The sequence below is a fragment of the Amphibalanus amphitrite genome, unplaced genomic scaffold, assembly GCF_019059575.1.
Source record: "Amphibalanus amphitrite isolate SeventyFive unplaced genomic scaffold, NRLGWU_Aamphi_draft 001481F_arrow, whole genome shotgun sequence".
NCBI lineage: Eukaryota > Metazoa > Arthropoda > Thecostraca > Balanomorpha > Balanidae > Amphibalanus > Amphibalanus amphitrite.
Genome location: NW_024882974.1, coordinates 83,030 through 100,770, shown reverse-complemented (window position 1 = coordinate 100,770; position 17,741 = coordinate 83,030). Strand labels below are relative to the sequence as shown.

The 17,741-nt window shown below is 50.0% G+C and overlaps 1 protein-coding gene across 1 annotated transcript; it reads left to right on the top strand.

Moving 5' to 3' along the window:
* Positions 1-1,336: 1,336 nt before the first annotated feature.
* On the top strand, positions 1,337-6,092 carry LOC122373348 (lambda-crystallin homolog). Its single transcript, XM_043351314.1, has 8 exons — positions 1,337-1,601; positions 2,260-2,341; positions 2,767-2,872; positions 3,284-3,492; positions 4,440-4,597; positions 5,037-5,179; positions 5,469-5,611; positions 5,900-6,092. The coding sequence occupies exons 1-8, from the start codon at positions 1,564-1,566 to the stop codon at positions 5,966-5,968; spliced, it is 948 nt and encodes a 315-aa protein (XP_043207249.1). The 5' UTR covers positions 1,337-1,563; the 3' UTR covers positions 5,969-6,092.
* The last annotated feature ends 11,649 nt before the right edge of the window (positions 6,093-17,741 follow it).

Genomic DNA, 17,741 nt, shown 5'->3' with positions numbered 1-17,741 from the left:
CAAGGCTGGCGAACTAAAGCCGGTCGGCTATTTCCACTTTTGACACACCATGCCCAGGTCGACACTTTAAGCAAGCCCAGTTGAGCATATAGTTGAGCATACATGACTGTTTAGAGAACTGCGATTGCCTTTGCTCAGTCGTCCCGCATACCAGACAAACTTGCCGTTAATGCATTTTTTTATTTCGTGCTGGCTGATCTTCACTTTCCCAGGCTCAGTGACAGGGAATCAGACGTGTAGCGATGCTGAGTGTGATCATGGTTTTCAGATGTTCTCATGAGCTACAGTGAGTCTTGGCTTTGATTGTCAGACAATTCGTCGTCAGACTTGACCCCCTCTAGGTGACCCGTAATAGCTCTCTAAACAACACTAAGCGGCCTCCTCAGCATTTCGCTCACATATGAGCTTAAGCGTCACATAAAATGACCGGCCATAAGGTCCTAAGTCCTTTTTTCTCCTATTTTTTAGGTCCTCCTATTTTTTATTCAGTATGTAGCTATTGATATTTTATTCCCAGCAAAATCGGTTTAAAAACAAATAAAGGTTAGTTTTATACGCCACAAATGGACAGCAAACTATATGAGTACCTACTTTATATCATCCTCGCTCTGTTGCTTCTCAAGCACGCTTTGTTAGTGCTCCAGGAAGTTAGGTCAGGAAAAGCCATATCGAGCGCTGGCCTTATTTCATAACAGGCCGCATAACTATTACCTACTCAATAACTGCAATGGAACCACGGCAAAGGCGATTTCGCCAAATCGTAAAAGTAGTAAAAGTCATATCCGGCGGAAAACGGCATGCTGAGGGGCCTCAACGAGACAGCAAAATAAAATAAGGTAGGCTGTCCGTGTGAGCTATGGCTTTGATGGTTAATCTCTCTGTTATTGTCTGTGCACTATCTGGGCGGAAATATTGCACGCGTTGCTCTCAATACCCCCACCGGAAGACCGGCCGTTTGATCAGAAGTGACCTAGCTGGCAGCCTTTCTTGAGTTTCCTTTAGCGTCCGCCCCAATGCCGCTCAAGGCTTCGTTATATGATTCTTTTTTCGTCGTTCCGTATACATTCCCTTGTCTCTATCCCTTGAACCCTCTTTGCACTCTCCATCCATAACTTCTGCGTGCTCCATCCCACTCTTTCACTCTTCTTGCAACCCATTTCCATGCACATCAACGAAACAGTACCTAACCAGTGTTTCATCTCCAAATCCATTCCTTTCCAGCCCATCCCTTTCAACACCACTGTCCTGTATTCAGTCAGCCGCGCCCATGAACCGAATGACACGCTCAGACAGTCAGATATCATTTATCAGATGCGATGGGCGGCCGGGCGGGCTCGCGGGCGGCGCCTGCCGGCCGGCCGGCCGCCTGGCGGCTGGCGCTCGCGCCTGCGCGCCTAAACACCACGCCCTCGCCGCGCCTGCGCCTGGGTCACCGACCGACCGACTGGCTAGTCCGCTCGCCCGGCCGATCCACCAGCGATACAGCGGTCAGTGACGGACGAGTGCGCTCCAGTGGCAGAGAGACGGGCTGATCACGAGTTTAGGAGCTAACAAGACGCAGCCATGAGCGGTAACGGAAAGAAGGTTGGCATCGTAGGGAGGTGAGTTGGGAAGGGGTTTTGGGGAATGTGAGGGATGCGTCATGTGCTAATTGTGGAGCGTTATTGTCGCGCTCAGTTATTCGCTGTTTGATATCTAGCTCTTGGGGACATGGTGTGATCCAACAACAATGGAAAGAACAGGAAATGTAGTGCGATATATGTAGGACAGAAAATGGTCGCTGAGCATGCAAGTGTATTTTCGTCATTTTATGACATGATTTGGGGATGTACAAACACGAATAGCCGCAAGGTATAGTTCATGAACTCAGTTATCATAAGTGACAGTTGATCTGGGTGACTGACCCACCAATCATCACCCCTCTGATGTGTGACCCGACCCACCGTTCGGCGTTCACCTCCCGCCTGTGTGTGTCTGACCTGACCTGGTTGGTAAACTTACCCACCGTTCCGTGCCCCTTCGATGTGTGACCCGATCCACCACTCATCACCCCTCCGATGTGGCTGATCTGACCTACCGGTCACCAACCCATCCGTATGTGTGACCCGACCCACCGTTCACCACTCCTCCGGTGAGTGACCTGACCCTCCGATCACCTCTCGTTCTTCCGTGTGTGTCTGACCTGACCCGCCGATCACCTCTCACTCCTCCGATGTGTGACCTGACCTGGCCCACCGATCACCTCTCGCCTCTCTGCAGCGGTCTGATCGGCCGCAGCTGGGCCATGCTGTTCGCCGGAGCCGGCTACCAGGTCCGCCTTTTTGATGTCGTGTCGTCACAGGTGAGCAACAGTACAGGGAGGGATTTGATTTCTGAACGTTAAGCTGGCTCCATTAGGCCAGTCTGCTTAGCGTCCTATCGGTTCAAGGATGGGGATTAGAATGGCACATGGTTCCGGCGTGGTTTACGGGATTTGTTTGGGACAAGAAAAAAAATAAACGGTGTACCGATAAGGGGAATATTTAAAAATACTTGAAGGTCATTTAGGTATTGCGTCCCTTAAACTATTAGCTACAATGCGACGTGACAAATTTCTTACTCCACTTTTACTATGCTCCAGTGAGCGAATAGCACGAGTGTTAGAATTGTAACTCGATTTGGGTTTTGTGTCTGGTGGTTGCATTTCTAAATAAAGTCGACAATCCCTCGCTAAACAAAGTGATCGGTCTTCACTGCTTTCGAGTGACCTCCAGACTTGTCCTCCAGATTCCCAGTGCGCTGGAAGATATCAAGGGCCAACTGGAGCGACTGAGTGCCAGTGGTCTGCTCAGGGGCACTCTCTCGGCTCAGCAGCAGATGGAACTCATCACAGGTCAGCGCCCCACTCACTGTGGCGTCCGCAGGTGCCTCACTGGCGCACTGCCTGCTGATCAGGGGTTATTGTCGGGCAGCAGTGACGGGTTGGTTAAATACAGCGATGTGAAATGTCACCCATTTGAAGCGTATTGAAGCGTGCCCCTGCACTTCCTTATTCACTCATCTCCAGGCTGCAAACCCGTGTTGGCCGTGTTACAGCTGAACTTGCTGCTCGAAAAATTTGAGCTCATCCATCAAACCATTTTCATTTCGAGGTGCGACGGTCTATGCTCCTACCTGCATTTTTACATCACCGTCTCTCGAGTACACTTCATGCCCAAACGGCAAACATCTGTCTTGACTCTCTGATTTTCGCCCTTAGCCCCGAAGTATAGCTGGCGCGACCTGACCTGACCCCTCCCAACAGGTGCCAGCGAGCTCTCCGACTGCGTCTCTGGCGCCGTGCACGTCCAGGAGTGTATCCCCGAGAGCGTGGAACTGAAGCAGAAGATGTTCGAGCAGCTGGACGCTCTGGTGGACGGCACCACGGTGATGTGCTCCTCCACCTCCTGTATCGCTGCCTCCAAATTCACCCAGAATCTCAAACACCGCAGCCGCTGCCTCGTGGCGCACCCGGTAAGTACCTTATTGTAGGTCGACGTTAGAGATGTCAGTCGGATACCAACTTTTCCGTATATCAGTATCAACCCGATGTGGATTTAGCATCTGGTTATTTCCCATATATTTTTCATTTTTGGCGGTCTTCTTGAAGCATCACTGATGCATTAGATGTTTCGAATTTGGTAAAAGTTGGCATTTCTCTCAATAATCCAACTCTGTTTACGCCTGGTTGGTTCATGGTTATCATATCGGTTTCCTGATTGTCTGCGACATCACTAGACTCGATGTCATGCGTGGGACTGCGTTTCGAGCTTGGTAACTCTGGTATGATAAGGCAGTTTTGTCGAGAGGCTTGGCTGTATCAATAAACATTTAAACTGGATAAACGGTCGAGCCATATGCATATTTATATAACGTAAACGCGTGCCCAGACTGTGCCAGCCCAACCTTGAAGTAACACTTTGATGTGAATGCTGCCCATAGCTGGCATACTACCCAGCACGTTTGTATTTTGTGACAATTATTCAGCAGACTCTTCAACCAAAACTAATGCTATCGTTTAGTTTTCTTATCGATTTAAGTAATTTTTCACATGGTTGTTTTTGCCGTCTGTTGAGGCATATTACCGCCATTATAAGAAATCCTTACAATTTCCATGGGTGGAGCCCTATTTATTGACTTAGTCCGTCCATGCCGTCAGCCTTGCCCGTATCGCTGTTTTTTTTTTTTTTTACCATAAAGCGACAAAACCCGCCGACCTGCCCCGCCGTTGACAGATAACCCAGCCATCCCATATAACCACTATACACCAGTACATGGACCAACTCATGTTAATTCTCCCACCTGCGTGCATATGACCCCCTCGCCGGTCACAGGCGGACTGTTTCGATGTAGCACCCTCCCTGCCTAGTGCCTGTGATGCAGTCAAACTGTTCCAATGCTCCCTCTGCCGCCGTTTCCAGGTGAACCCGCCCTATTATGTGCCTCTGGTGGAGCTGATTCCGGCCCCCTGGACTGACCCGGAGGCGGTGACCCAAACTCGCCAGCTGATGATCGAGATCGGACAGTCACCAATCAGCCTCAACAAAGAGATGCCAGGCTTTGCCCTCAATAGGATCCAGTAAGAACTGGCGAAGGGATTAATAGTATCAATGTGCTTATTGATTCAGAATTGGCTAAATAACTCAAAATATTGTTTTTATCGTTGAATCGGTATTAATTATTTGTTACAAGCTGCACGTGTTAATAACGCATATGCTAGTATCATTATGACGGTGCCAAATCTGTGATAATCATGTTTTTTTCGTGTACCTTATATGTATATTGTTGAATCCATCAACATCAAAACAAAACATCACATCATAACTTGTAATCATGACTATTGATTAGTTTGTTTCGTTTTGTTGTATTTTCTTATATTTATTTTTCTCGACTGCTTTGTCGTTTTCCTCACCAGCACTATTACGCAAATCAGTTTTTTTATCTTACTAGCTTATTACATCCCCACTTCCCTATACGGTGTCTCCATAATATGCTCGTGCTCCTCCGCCTACGTGCAGGTACGCCATCCTAAACGAGTGCTGGTACCTCGTCTCTGAGGGCGTGCTGAGCGCAGAGGACATCGATACTGTGATGAAGGACGGACTGGGCCCTCGGTATGCCTTCATGGGTCCGCTGGAAACGGCACATCTTAACGCTGAGGGTACGTCGACCTAGACTCTAGAGGATGTTATCGTGTCAGGTCACTGAATGCGGCGAAGTCTCAACTTATGCATTGGTTTTGTCGGATATAATTCGCGAATGGTCAAACTAATTTGCATTTCCTTAGGAATAGGGAAATAAGGGATATGGCTCATATCTACATGATTTGAAATGCAGCACTTGAATTACGTGAATAAGTGCGTCACATTATTGTTTATCAATGGCTCGCACAAATAGCAAACAATGAGCGGTTGATCTAATGATACCCCGGCTTTCAAACACCGTTCCAGGCATGCTCAACTACTGCGAACGGTACGGCTCGACTATTGAGGGCGTCTCCAAGACGCTGGGGCCCATCCCACACTGGGGCGGCGCTCAGGCTGAGGAGATCCATCGCCAGCTGACAGCGATGGTCCCGCTGGAGAAACTGCAGGTGGGAGCCGGCGCCGGTGAACGAAACAACCAAAAGCATAGCCATAGGCAACGACATGGTTGTGAACTATGAAGTTAGCCTTCCATCTTCTGTCAGTACGGTGGCTCCATTTGGTCAGCTCGACCGCGAAACTGATCTACTGCTTCAGAGTTCTGCCGCTAGAGGCGCTGCGGCAAGGGAACTTGAAGCTTGCAGCCTGGTAGACTGCTGTGTTGGCTTAGTTTTTGGTATGGTGTTAAGTTTTAACTGACCTTTAGTGTTAACAAAGTGGCTCGTATTTTTTTTCAGGAGCGCCGTGCCTGGAGGGACGCTCGCCTAACAGCCCTGGCTAAGCTGAAGAAGGATGCTGACAAATGAGCCCTTAGTCTCCGACTTAGCAATGAGTTGTCTTAGGATCCAACGCGTCCGGGGTACAACCGTATGTGCCTGACGTCAGATACCAGAGATATTATTTTGATAAAATACAAACATTGGGTATTAACGAGCGTTTTGTTGAGACTGTGCTCATCAGGGGTGTAACTTTTGCTTTTGAGATGGGGGTGCACTTGGTGATGGGGGCGACCTTCAGTGAGGATAGGGGCGCTTCCAAGGAGTATACATGGTGCATATCTCTCAACAGGCGCGCACACAGGATTTTTTAACGGGGGGGGGGCACGACCTGCAAACTGGGGCCCTCCATGCCGAAGGACCACAGACCCCAGCCAAAAAAGTTCCCCAACGTGATTATATTTCGGTCGACTTGAAACTTAGCTTCTGTCGATACATGATAAAACAATTTCTTCAGTTCCCGTTCAATTTTCAAAGCATTAAATGCTCCATTTTTGTTTACGCAGCATGTTTCATTCAAATACGATCCAGTGAGTCGTTATCACCATTTTAATGTCTCTCAATTTCGGTAAAATGCTTCGGTAAATGCTAAAATAAAATGTTTGTTGGTATATTTCGAAATTCAGACCTAAGAGTGATCACCATTTTGTGTTCCTCCAATTTAGTTTGAACACAGTCTGATGCTGCAAATGGGATTGCAGTTCATTTATATTAACCCAAGGCCCTCTATCCGGCGCACCGATAAACGGGTGTCAAGGCTTCTACTTATAGGTACAAGAACTTTTCAAATAAAATGAATATTTTTTTCATGTGCAATTTTAATTGTAAGAGCACTAAACACCCCAATGTTAGAGTCCAATGGTACAAAATTGGGTATTACAAAATGACATTAAATTCGTTTGCACGAATATCAATCAATCAAATTTATAACGAAATTGCATTTAGCTTTTTCATTCCGAAATTTTATAGAATCGGGGTGCCCTTTTTACGCTCGGCGACTGATGACACCCACTTTTGCTGGAATCACCTCTTTTATTGGGCGCCTTTCTTCTGCTGGGGTCGCCTCTCTCTTGCTGAGGTCACCCCTCTTCTGCTCGGCGGGACTTGCTTCTGATGGGCGCTCCTCCTCTGCTGGGGTCTCACACTTTTCTGCTGGAGACTGACACTTCCCTTCCCGGGTATGCCCTATTTTTCTAGAGGCGTCCCTCTTCTGCCGGGCGAGCCCAACTTCTGCTTAAGTCGCTCGACCTTTTCTACTGAGGGCGCCCTTCTTACTCGGCGAGCCCAACTGCCGCTTGAGGTGTCCCATTTTTATTGTATGCGCCCCCTTCTGCGGGCAGCGCCCCTCTTTTGCGGGGCTGCCCCTCTTCTGCTGGAGGCGCCCTCGCCCATCTTCTGGTGGCGGCGCCCCTCTTCTGTTGAAACCGCCCCTCTTCTGCGGGTGCGTACTCTTCTGCTGAAGGTGCTCGGCAATGTCTGTTGGGGGCATTGCTCTTTTGCTGGGGAGCCCCTGTTCTGCTGGGGATGCCCCACTTCCGTCGGGGCCGCTGGGGACGCCCCTGCTGGGGGCGCCCCCGGCCCCACTGCTGCTGGACGAACCCAACTTTTGCTCCAGGTGCCCCTTTTGTATTGGGGCGCCTCTATTCTTTAGGCATCCCTCTCCTGGTAGGGCGCCCCTTTCTGCTGGGGCGGCCCTATGCTGGGGGTACTCTTCTGCTGGGGGCGCCCCACTACTACTGGACGAGCCCAACTTTTGCTTGAGTAGCCCCAATTATATTGGAGTGCCTCTCTTCTTCTGGAAGCATCCCTCTTCTGGTGGGGCGCCCCCTTTCTGCTGGGTGGCCATTCCTGTGTTGAGGGCGCTCCTTTTCTGCTGGAGGCATCTCTCTTCTGGTTGGGCGCCCCCTTTCTGCTGGGGTGCCCTTCTTCTGGTAGGGCGCCCCTCTGCTGGTGAGGCGCCCCTTTCTGCTGGGGTCGCCCGTGTTCTACTGAGGGCGCTCTTCTACTGGGCGAATCCAAGTTCTGCTTGTGGGCCTCATTCATTCCTACTAGGGGCGCCTCTCCTCCGCTGGGGCGCCAGTCTTATGCTTGACGATCCCAACCTACGTTGGAGGTGCCCCACTTCTGCCTCGGGCGCTCCACTTTTGCTGAGAAAGTCCCGTTCTTGCCGGGGTGCCCCTTTCACCCATTTTTGGGGAGCGATACGACTGGACGCTTTCCAAGCCCGCAGGCAGCACGACGCCGGTCACGAGACGGAATGTAGCCGGGATATCACCCTCACCATCTGCTGCTCAAGAGCTTATCGGTGTCGGGCAGCGTGTGGGGCGCCGCTTAGCCTATGGGGGTGCACTTTGACGTGATGGGGGTGCACTTTCAGGGGATGGGGGTGCACCTGCACCCCCATACATATAGAAAGTTACACCGCTGGTGCTCATTGCCACTGAAAGACAGCTAAAATGCTTTCTATTTGTAGGAAGTAGTGCTTACCTACGTTTCAATGCATTACCACCCCTCATTCAGCATAGATGGCGCTGGGGATCTTGAATAGCGACTTCAATCACCACACAGGTAATGTGCCACCGACACCGAGTGACCGCAGACAACGAATAATGATAAACTTACAAAAAAAGTTAAAGCAAAACTCTTGCTTCATGGTTTGAGCTGGCTGGCTATTAGGCGCTTAACCCTCAGCTGAGGTTGACTGTTTTAGACGTTTTAGTTGAACTCACCCGATTGAGAGAGGTAAGTTCAGCAAAAGTGTCAAAACATTACATCTGCTGTTTGTCTTAGTACTTTCACCAGACACTCAGGCTCACAGAGAGTGTCTCAATTGGGTAATGTCCAGCTTTGCTCCAAGGCTGCGAGGGTCGGGACTCTGAATTCAGCCACCTCCATGCTTGTTTAACATACCATAAATCATAATATAGATTTGTATGGTATAATATTTAAAAATCGCTAGATCTACACTGATATCACAAATTCTAAGGGGGCATTCAAATGCATTAACTCCTTAGTATATGAAAAATACAACTTGCAAGTTTGAAATTAAATATCTCTGAATTAAAGCTATTCTCGTTATTGTGAGTGTCCAAATCGGGAACTATAAGCCAGTCATTTTGTCACTTTTATTCACGGTAGGTATGAACTGTATACTGTTCAGCGTGCTCGCGGTGCGGTGACACAATCTGATATCGGCTATAATGTCGGCAGACGGTCTGTTGTGACTTGGGAAGCAGAGAGCGGGATGGCTGTCAGAGAAGGGAGAGAAAGAGAGGAAGAGAGAGAGAGAGAGAGAGAGAGAGAGAGAGAGAGAGAGAGAGAGAGAGAGAGAGAGAGAGAGAGGGAGGGGAGGGAGGGGGAGGGAGAGAGGGACCTCATCAGAGCAGTCGGGGCTGAGCACGGCAAAACCCGATGAGGCCGTCACGAACAGCTCCCACAGTCTCCAAATACTTCGGAAACAGCTGGAAGGTAACTAAATCGCAGCAGACATCCAGCGCTGCTGAAGTCTGTTTTATTCGGGTAGCCTAGCAACCAGTAGCAGAATATTGCACGGAGTATATTGAAGAATGATATCGGAATTTGCGGAACTACCTACATATTTAAACGACGCATGCCAGGCTCACTGTATTTTATCGTTCACCCAAATGCGACTCAAGAAGATCACTCTCAGTTTTATACACTAGGGAACCATAAAAGGTTAACCCTCGCCGGCACAGGCCATTTTGAGTCCTTCGACGGCACAAGGGGGGGATTGGTTGGTACGACCCCCCTCGCGTTTGGTCCCTGATGGGGCTAGAGCTTCGCGGAAAAAAACGAGCGTGTTGCCCGTCACGAGAACAAGCCAATGATACCCAATTTTAAGGTCCTAGGTCATCGGTTGACCTTCCAGGTCAGGTCAATGACCCAAAAATCGGGAATATCGGGACCTGTTAGAAAGTTGTAAAGCGTGGCTGCTAAGGGGGTTTCCGGGATGCTGATCACGAATATCGTGTTAGTTTTGATCACAGATGATGTCGTTAAGCGTTTAGACCAGGTCGGGTCAGGTCAGGTCAGGTCAGGTCAACCGGTAGGGGTCGTGACGGGTATTCGTAGTACCTGTCATCCACCTCTGACAGCTTCGTAACATGTTACGAAGGCACCAAAACTACTTCGTAAATGTTCAAATGGTTGCTAAATTCGAATTCAGCTCCAAAAACTAGCCTAGAAACATGTCAAACTCGAAAAAGTGAACCGAGGTCAACAAAGGTCAATGACCTGACCTGACCTTCAGGTAACCTTGACACCCACCCTAATGCATGGGAGCAACATTAAATCACATGTTTGAACGTTTGAAACCACGAAAAGCTTGCAAACGCGCGGTTAATGCGAGCCGACATACGCCGAATCGCGATTTCGGCCACAACATGGTCACGGAAAAGAGGTCACAGGTCAAAGGTCATTGGGGTCAGGGTCATGAAATTTTCAGGGTAGGTGTAAAATTGAGCAATGCGAGGATACTTAAAGTTTCGTCGCGATCGGCCGCTTTTTACGCGAGTTATTCGCGAAAAACCTTAGGGGGTTGCTTCAACCCCCCCCCCCCCCTGTGCCGGCGAGGGTTAAAGTGAATCTTGGCACGATATTTTTTTCCAGAAAACATTCTTTCCTGCTCCATAACTTTAAACTCACTCTTCGTTTGTAGGTCACCGCTCTCCATCACAAATTGAAAGGGCGGCTATTTTCGTCTCCAAGCTGTCGTGTTCCACCGTAATGCGACATTGAGCGGCCGTCCCGGCTTTTCACGCAGCGCCGCAGGCATCCATCTTTCATTACTGGGTTTACAGCCATCCATCGAGCCCTTCGATCTATTTTGAAAAACGGTGGCCAGTGGCGGCTGGCAAAGTGCAATTGCTCGCCGTCAGAAAAGCATCGCGTGCCTCTATCGGCTGCAGTCGAAATCCATTGGGCTCGCTGTCGTCCGCTCCCGCCCCGGCCCTTCCCACAGCGCCCCCTCCCCCTCGCACTGCACTGTTCACTGATGGCAGTGCGCCGGACGACCGTCCATCTAAAGCCCATCATTATTAACGGTGAGCCTATTGGTTGGAGCGCCGGGGAAGCACTGCCCAATCCATAGGTTTAAACATGTATGGCACTGTCGATAAATTCGATAGCAGATGTGCGGTGGACGTTGTTATCGGTACGGCCGCGGCCCAGTTATTGCATAAGTTATGTGATTACAGTACTGCGTCGATCACTACGGCGAAAAGAGCCGTTTATACTAAAAAGAGCTGTTTGCAGCCAAAGTAACGTCATGACAGAATGACGAAGGCGTGGAATAAGGTGGCCTGAACTTGTGAAATGATGATCTACTGGACGCCGCTGATAAATCTGAGCTTTGTCGGGAATATAGTTTGGAACTTTACTTTTCAATGCATTAGTATGTAGGGCTGGAAAGAAATAAGAAATACAAAAAGTCAGTCTGAAAACACTGATGAGTAACGGCAAATGTCTGCATTGTGGGCATATTCTCTTATAATCTCGTAAACAAATCTTTAAAAGAATAGCTAACGGTAACGGACTGGCCTATTCTTTATTCAAGTTTTGTGATTCATCAGTACTATACGCTGTACGGCTGTATCATCATCAGTACTATACGCTGTATACATCAGTACTTATATAGCTGTATTTGTTTTCATATGATGATATTAATATCTCCCATACTACGGTGACACTCCGCCACGCCGCGCCTCAGATTCACTCAGTAAGGCTGTTCTAACGTGCATCCAAGCCCCTCGTTGATCCGACAGAAGGAGCAATCACCAAAGGAGCTGGCTGCCACTCAGAGACAGCCACAGTAATCTTCACTGGCATACAAAGTACGGTCCTAATCATCAGTCCCAGTCCCAGTTTAAGTACATTTCGAGTTAGTTATCACCACCGTCATCACCACCGTCATCACCACCGTCATCAGTACCAACGTCATCACCAACGTAACCGTCGCCTTCACCGTCACCATCACAGTCGCCATCACAGCACCTCTTCTCTGGCCCAGTAGAGCACCGTTCCCGAGTGAACCGATTCCGGCTCGATCCACGGACTGTGAAGGTACGGATTCTCCGTGGCCTCCGGATTGGTTACCATCGTGCCCCACCAGTGGGCGTCGAAAAACGCGTTGGTCGTCAGCACCGCCTTGTCGTCTTCGCGGCTGTTCAGCCAGGGCATGCGTTTCTCGATGCCTAGATGCTTGTAGGTCCATCGATCGAACTTACGGACAATGCGAACGTTGTCCTGCGAGCCGGTTTCGTCCACGAAGCTGTACTGACGAGGGGCGAGCCAGACGCCGCCCCAGCGCTGGCGGCCCGTCTCGGCCTGCGTCTCGATCCGGTAGGCGAAGCGGTCCCCTGTGCCCAGATCCCGGATGGCATCAGCGTGCCACAGAATGGAATAGTTGTCCTCCAGCGATGGGGACAGTTCGCTGCGGCGTAAGACACTGAGCAGATCCCAGCCGTCGCGGGAGACCGCCGTCAGCAGCAGCGTCCAGCCGCCGCCGTCGTGGCTGAAGTCGCACAGCACCGGCACCGGCATCCCGGTGAACCAGTCGACGCCGTCCTGTGGGTGACCGCCCTGGTCCCGCAGCTGCAGACAGGAGCGGGCGCAGGTGCGCACTGCTGGCTCCTGAAGATGCGTCTTGTTACTCGGAAGGGCTAAGGGATGTTGTTCACAGTCCGTTTTCTGTCGAGATTCGACATCGTTGATAACTTCATCGAAGCGATCCCGCAGCGCTCGGAGCTCTTGCAGTAAGGATGTCCGTTCTGTGGGTTCAGTACATTGCTGCTGTCCAATGGATGACTGCTGGCCAGCTGCTGGCGTCAATAGTAGCAAGAGGGAGATGAGTTGACACTTGAAACTGTTAATTACCAGCATGGTAGGAATGCGTTCCTCGAATACACAGTAACTTTGGTATCTTGATCATCCAAATCCAAACAGTTGAGCATCAATAAAACACGCACCCTTTTTCTTGAGTAACACTTGACAAAATCGCAAAGACTGTGACTCCTTCCGCCACAAAAGTCTACACACCACAGTGGATTGACCGACACTGTGGAACTTTCGCTTACTGCAGCGCTGTGCCGAATTCCAAACAAGACTTCGCCCTTACTCTGTTTATTTGTTCTGTTCAGCTGATCCCTAGCCTGTGCAGTGTGTATTATTATGCAAACAGCAGGCGAAGCATATAGTCCGAAACACAAATAGAGGGTCTTCCTAGTGTGGGCGTATGTTTAACAAAAGTCCACATGCAACAGACAGACATATTACATTATGGATAAGAGCTTCATGAAATGTGCACCTAATTATTTCAGGACCTTGCCTGAAGTGGCAAATGAAGGAAAAATATATAGGTAGGTGAAAAGACCGACTCGATTTTTTTTTTCAGGCCTGCGCTTCTGGATCCCTCGCAGGTTCGCGGAATCGCTACTACTTATACTCAATTCGTGATGCCAAGACAGTAACGGTACGCGTCACGTAACGTCACTTAGTCTCTATATGGAGCCGGCTGATGGCGGCCGTCATGGCGGGCGGGGTGCGCCGGTATCGCCGCAATCTGGCGCACTGCATGCGCCGCGATGGGCGCCGCGCTGTGACAGGCCCCGGTTCACGACCCGCTGCCGGTCACGGGCGGCTGGCCAACGTTTCACTCCGCCCAGCCCAGTTTCCGTGCCTGGCTGCTCTCCGCCGCCGCCCGCCGCTACCGCCACCAACCAATGGCGGCGCACTAGCGGCGAAAATGGCGCAGCTCTCCTAACAGGGACTGGCGCTTCGGCAAGAGCCGGATCTTGCTGGTGTGAAGTTGAGTGACTCAACTGCAAACTGAATGATATTGAGAACCTACATTAATGATGAGCCATCGAGTTTTTTTTTTTTTTGTCACACGATTGGAATGAACATGTTCCTAAATTTGATTCACTCTGAATGTCACTTTTTCACCACAGCCTGCAAACTGCAGTGTTCTCAATGGGTCAAGTCAGTTTCGCTTTGCACCTTGTTGATATTTTGCATCACGGATACGAGCATTATAGGAACCGTTTTTGAGGACATCAAATTGCCCTAATTCGTCGCACATTTCCGAAAATCAATCACCATCAGGTTTTCCATCCAGTCCTTCCACTTATAAATACCTACTTATCTATCCTTCATTCTCCACTTAGGCGAGCCCCTAAGACAACTTTAACTTTCTTCAAAATCTCATCCATGCGTAAAATGTCTGTTGCATGTAAACTTAGACACATGTTAACTGGATTTTCTCTTAAAGTGACCTCTTCGGTCTGCATAAAAGGTAAGCTAAGTCGCCTGATTAACCCGGCAGCCGTTGGGCCTCCGCGCCACCCGCCGGCCGCATGCAGTGAGGGGAAGGGGGGGGGGGGCAAGTAGTTGCCCCCTTTACACTTCCGACGATATCGTCGCAATGCGAGGTGATAGAAAAGTGAAACTTTGTACACATTGCTGAATAGCTTACTAAAGTTGCGTTCAAAATTGGTGTCGATCCTATTTGTAATGACGTCACAGTAACGTCAGAAGTACAATTATATTTTGGCGTTTCTTAGTTTTCTCATTATGTATTCAATATGCGAAACCAAATATATAGGACCGATTACTGGTCAGAAACTACTTGAAAGTGTATTTAGCTGTGTCAGAATGACAGCAGGTGCCGTTTAGTTCATTTACCGCTGCGTTTCATGCTCAGTGACATCAGAAATGCTCCATATCGGAAATCGACAAAACATTATTTACGTCATTGTGACGTCATCTTGGGTGGTGCAACCACCAAACGCTTCTAATATATGAACTAGGTAATCATTTGAAGCTATACCAAGTTTCCAGTTCATATCTTACCAGGTTTCGGAGATAGGTATCACATTAAGCGTAAAGGGGGGGGGGAGAGATTTTATGCCCTCCCCCTCCAGCGGCTCGTGGACCAATATCGCCGCATCGCACATAGAAGGTGTTAAGATAACTCAGTTACACAAAATGTAAAATACATGACCGTATATGTACAAAGATCAGTCTCAATGGCTATGGAGACTGCATATAATAATTCGAGAACCTATAAAACATAACATATCCTTTCTAAATCCATCCAGACTTCCTTAGTTGTGCCGTTATATATGTACACACATAAAGGCATACCTAAAGGAATCTATAGTTTCTATAGTTTCTGTATCTATAGTTTCCCAGACGATATATGTAATGAAAGCTAAGTCTTCAGAAGGGCTAATAGACTTCCCAGAAAAATGAATCATGCAAAATGACTACCAGACTCCCTAAATCATTCAAACTTGAATCAAATTCATATACGCCACGAGCAGCACTTGATATAAAATAGTATCCGAAATGCGCTTTGCATAACAAATGTTATCAAACTCTAGCCGTCATTTTTATCAGCGCGCCTGAAATAAAGACAAAAAGACCAGCCATGATGTCCATGACGCCAAACCGCCGCCCCATACACAATGCTAGACATCCAGCACCCTTTCGTGTCGTCACCCCTCTAATGTGATACCTACCCATGCTCGAGACGCCCTATTTGACCCCTCCCTTCTCACCCCACTCGAACGACAGCTGTCGGCGTCCGTCCTCAGTAGGGGGGGGGGGGGGGCGGCACGTGCGGGCCATCGCGGCGCGCGTGCCAACTGCCGCCCGCCCCCTCCAGGTGGACACCGTGTGACGTCACAGCGGGGCGTCGGCAGGTGGACAGGTAGTGCGCGCGCAGCCGGCGTCTGTTTTCGGGCCAATTATCTGCTCCTGCTGGAGGGGTGCCGCTCTGTACGACCCCCTCCAGCGGAGAGGCCGCAGTACAGACTCTGTGCCCCGGCGTCCGTTGGGTTTGAAATCGAAACAATTACCTGCACACAGGCAACATGACGATTACAAGTCGGCTGTGTTTAGCTTCACCGTCATCATGTAATTGATATAGGGATGGTGCGATTGTGTTCTGGACAATTTGTCACGATCAGGCGTCCGTGGGCAGCATCAGACAACTGACGTAGCAGATACCATGCGGAATAATTGGCGTCACAATACAACACGTAATGTCTTCATCAGCGTTACCTAAAAGTTTCGATGAACCGTAGCCACAAATCATGATCATAAATTTGTTTCACTGCAAACAGCACGTATACAGAAATTAACAAATACAACTGCTTAGAGTACAACATTCAGATGAAATTTGATAAGGTGTTACTCGTTATGTTGTTAGGTTATATCAATCATAAAGTAAATGTAAATTTATTTTTCCTCCAGCTTTGCGGATATGATTTTATATAATCGAACAACAGCGGTTCAGCGTACAAAGGAGACAGTTTGCCAGCAAACAGGGTAGCAGAGAAACAGTGAAGAGGGAACTTATTCTAAGACAGACAACATTTAATGGATATGAAACATATAACAGCAATGTAAATCTGACTGTCCACCGAGACAGAAGTCTGTCGGCACAGCGGACGGACCGCGGACAGGCTTAACGGCGGAGAGCGGACACAAGACAGAAGGCGGCAGACATCGGACTGAGGGTGGTAACCGGTCGGACATAGACCTACTCGGGCAGTGGCTCCGCGGAACAGCGGACGCCGGACAGTGGCTCCGCGGGACAGCGAACAGTGGCTCACGGCACATCAGACAGTGGCTGTCGGGACAGAGGACTGCAGCTTACTGCACAGCGGACAGCGGCTCACGGGACAGTGGACAGTCTCGCACAGTGCCGCTAAGGGACAGCTTACAGTGGCTCGAGGGATAGTGGAGTTTGTTTGTTTTGTTGGGTTAGGCCCTTTCGGTCTGACAAGACCATTTCAGAGCCGGAAGGATGATAGGAAGTAGGGGGAGACATTGGTCTGGGCAGGCACCCTAGAGAGTCGCCGGGGCTGAGCCCGTCCAAATGGACAGGCCGACCAGCCCCCCAAGCACTCTCTGCACCCGGCTACGGGGTGCAGCTCCCTCGGGAGCAGCGCGGTGCCGCTCCAAGGGAGCAGCCCGCATGATATAAAGTTGCCTGTCCAGGCCGGAGGGGGGTTGCGGCGTTGGGGAGAAGGATTTCAGTATCCTGAGGATAGAAGCACGGAACGGTGGTGCTAGTGGAGAGTAGCTCTAGGGACAACGGCAGTAGCTCACGGGACATTGGCTCATGGACAGCGGACAATGGCTCAGGGACAGCGGACAGTTGCCCAAGGGGCAGCGGACAGTTCTACGGACAGTGGCTCATAGGACGGCCGGCCCAGCGGTCCAGCGGACGGTGGCAGGTGTGGCCCGCAGCGAACAAAGGGGCCGGCAGAGCGCGACCCACCGCCCGCCGCCGCCGCCGCCCTCGCTCGCCGCCCGCCGCCCGGCCGGCCAGCCGGTCGCCCTACATCCGGTCGGGCGGCCGACGGAAGCTGAACGGACCAGAGGCGACCTGGCCGCGGGGTCCGCTGAGGATCAGAACTGGTCCTTATAGGGACGCCGCTGAGGACCCGACGAGAGCCGCATCTGGCCGTATCATAATCCCTAATCCTATATCGTATCGGATCATTGACCATCCTACCTGGTCTGTGTCAAGTCGTGTAAGTGACAGCTGGGGACCAAGCCATAGTCACTGGTCACTGCTGAATGCTAAGGACGACGATTCTACCTTCACCGCATCCAAATCACTTCTGATTGACTTTACACGTCACTGGAAAAAAGAATCTAGCCACGGGCTCGTCTATGTAGAGACGGCAACTAGGGCAGTTAAGAGTGGAAATCAACCGCGTAAGTTGATATACATAGACTGATAACAAACTGAAATTCTTACCAGCTGGCA

Bases quoted from the DNA above. Each gene is read 5' to 3' on its own strand.
- LOC122373348 (XM_043351314.1), top strand. From the start codon at position 1,564: ATGAGCGGTAACGGAAAGAAGGTTGGCATCGTAGGGAG. The intron at 1,602-2,259 runs GTGAGTTGGGAA...GCCTCTCTGCAG, and splicing joins AAGGTTGGCATCGTAGGGAG to CGGTCTGATCGGCCGCAGCT. The intron at 4,598-5,036 runs GTAAGAACTGGC...GCCTACGTGCAG, and splicing joins TTTGCCCTCAATAGGATCCA to GTACGCCATCCTAAACGAGT.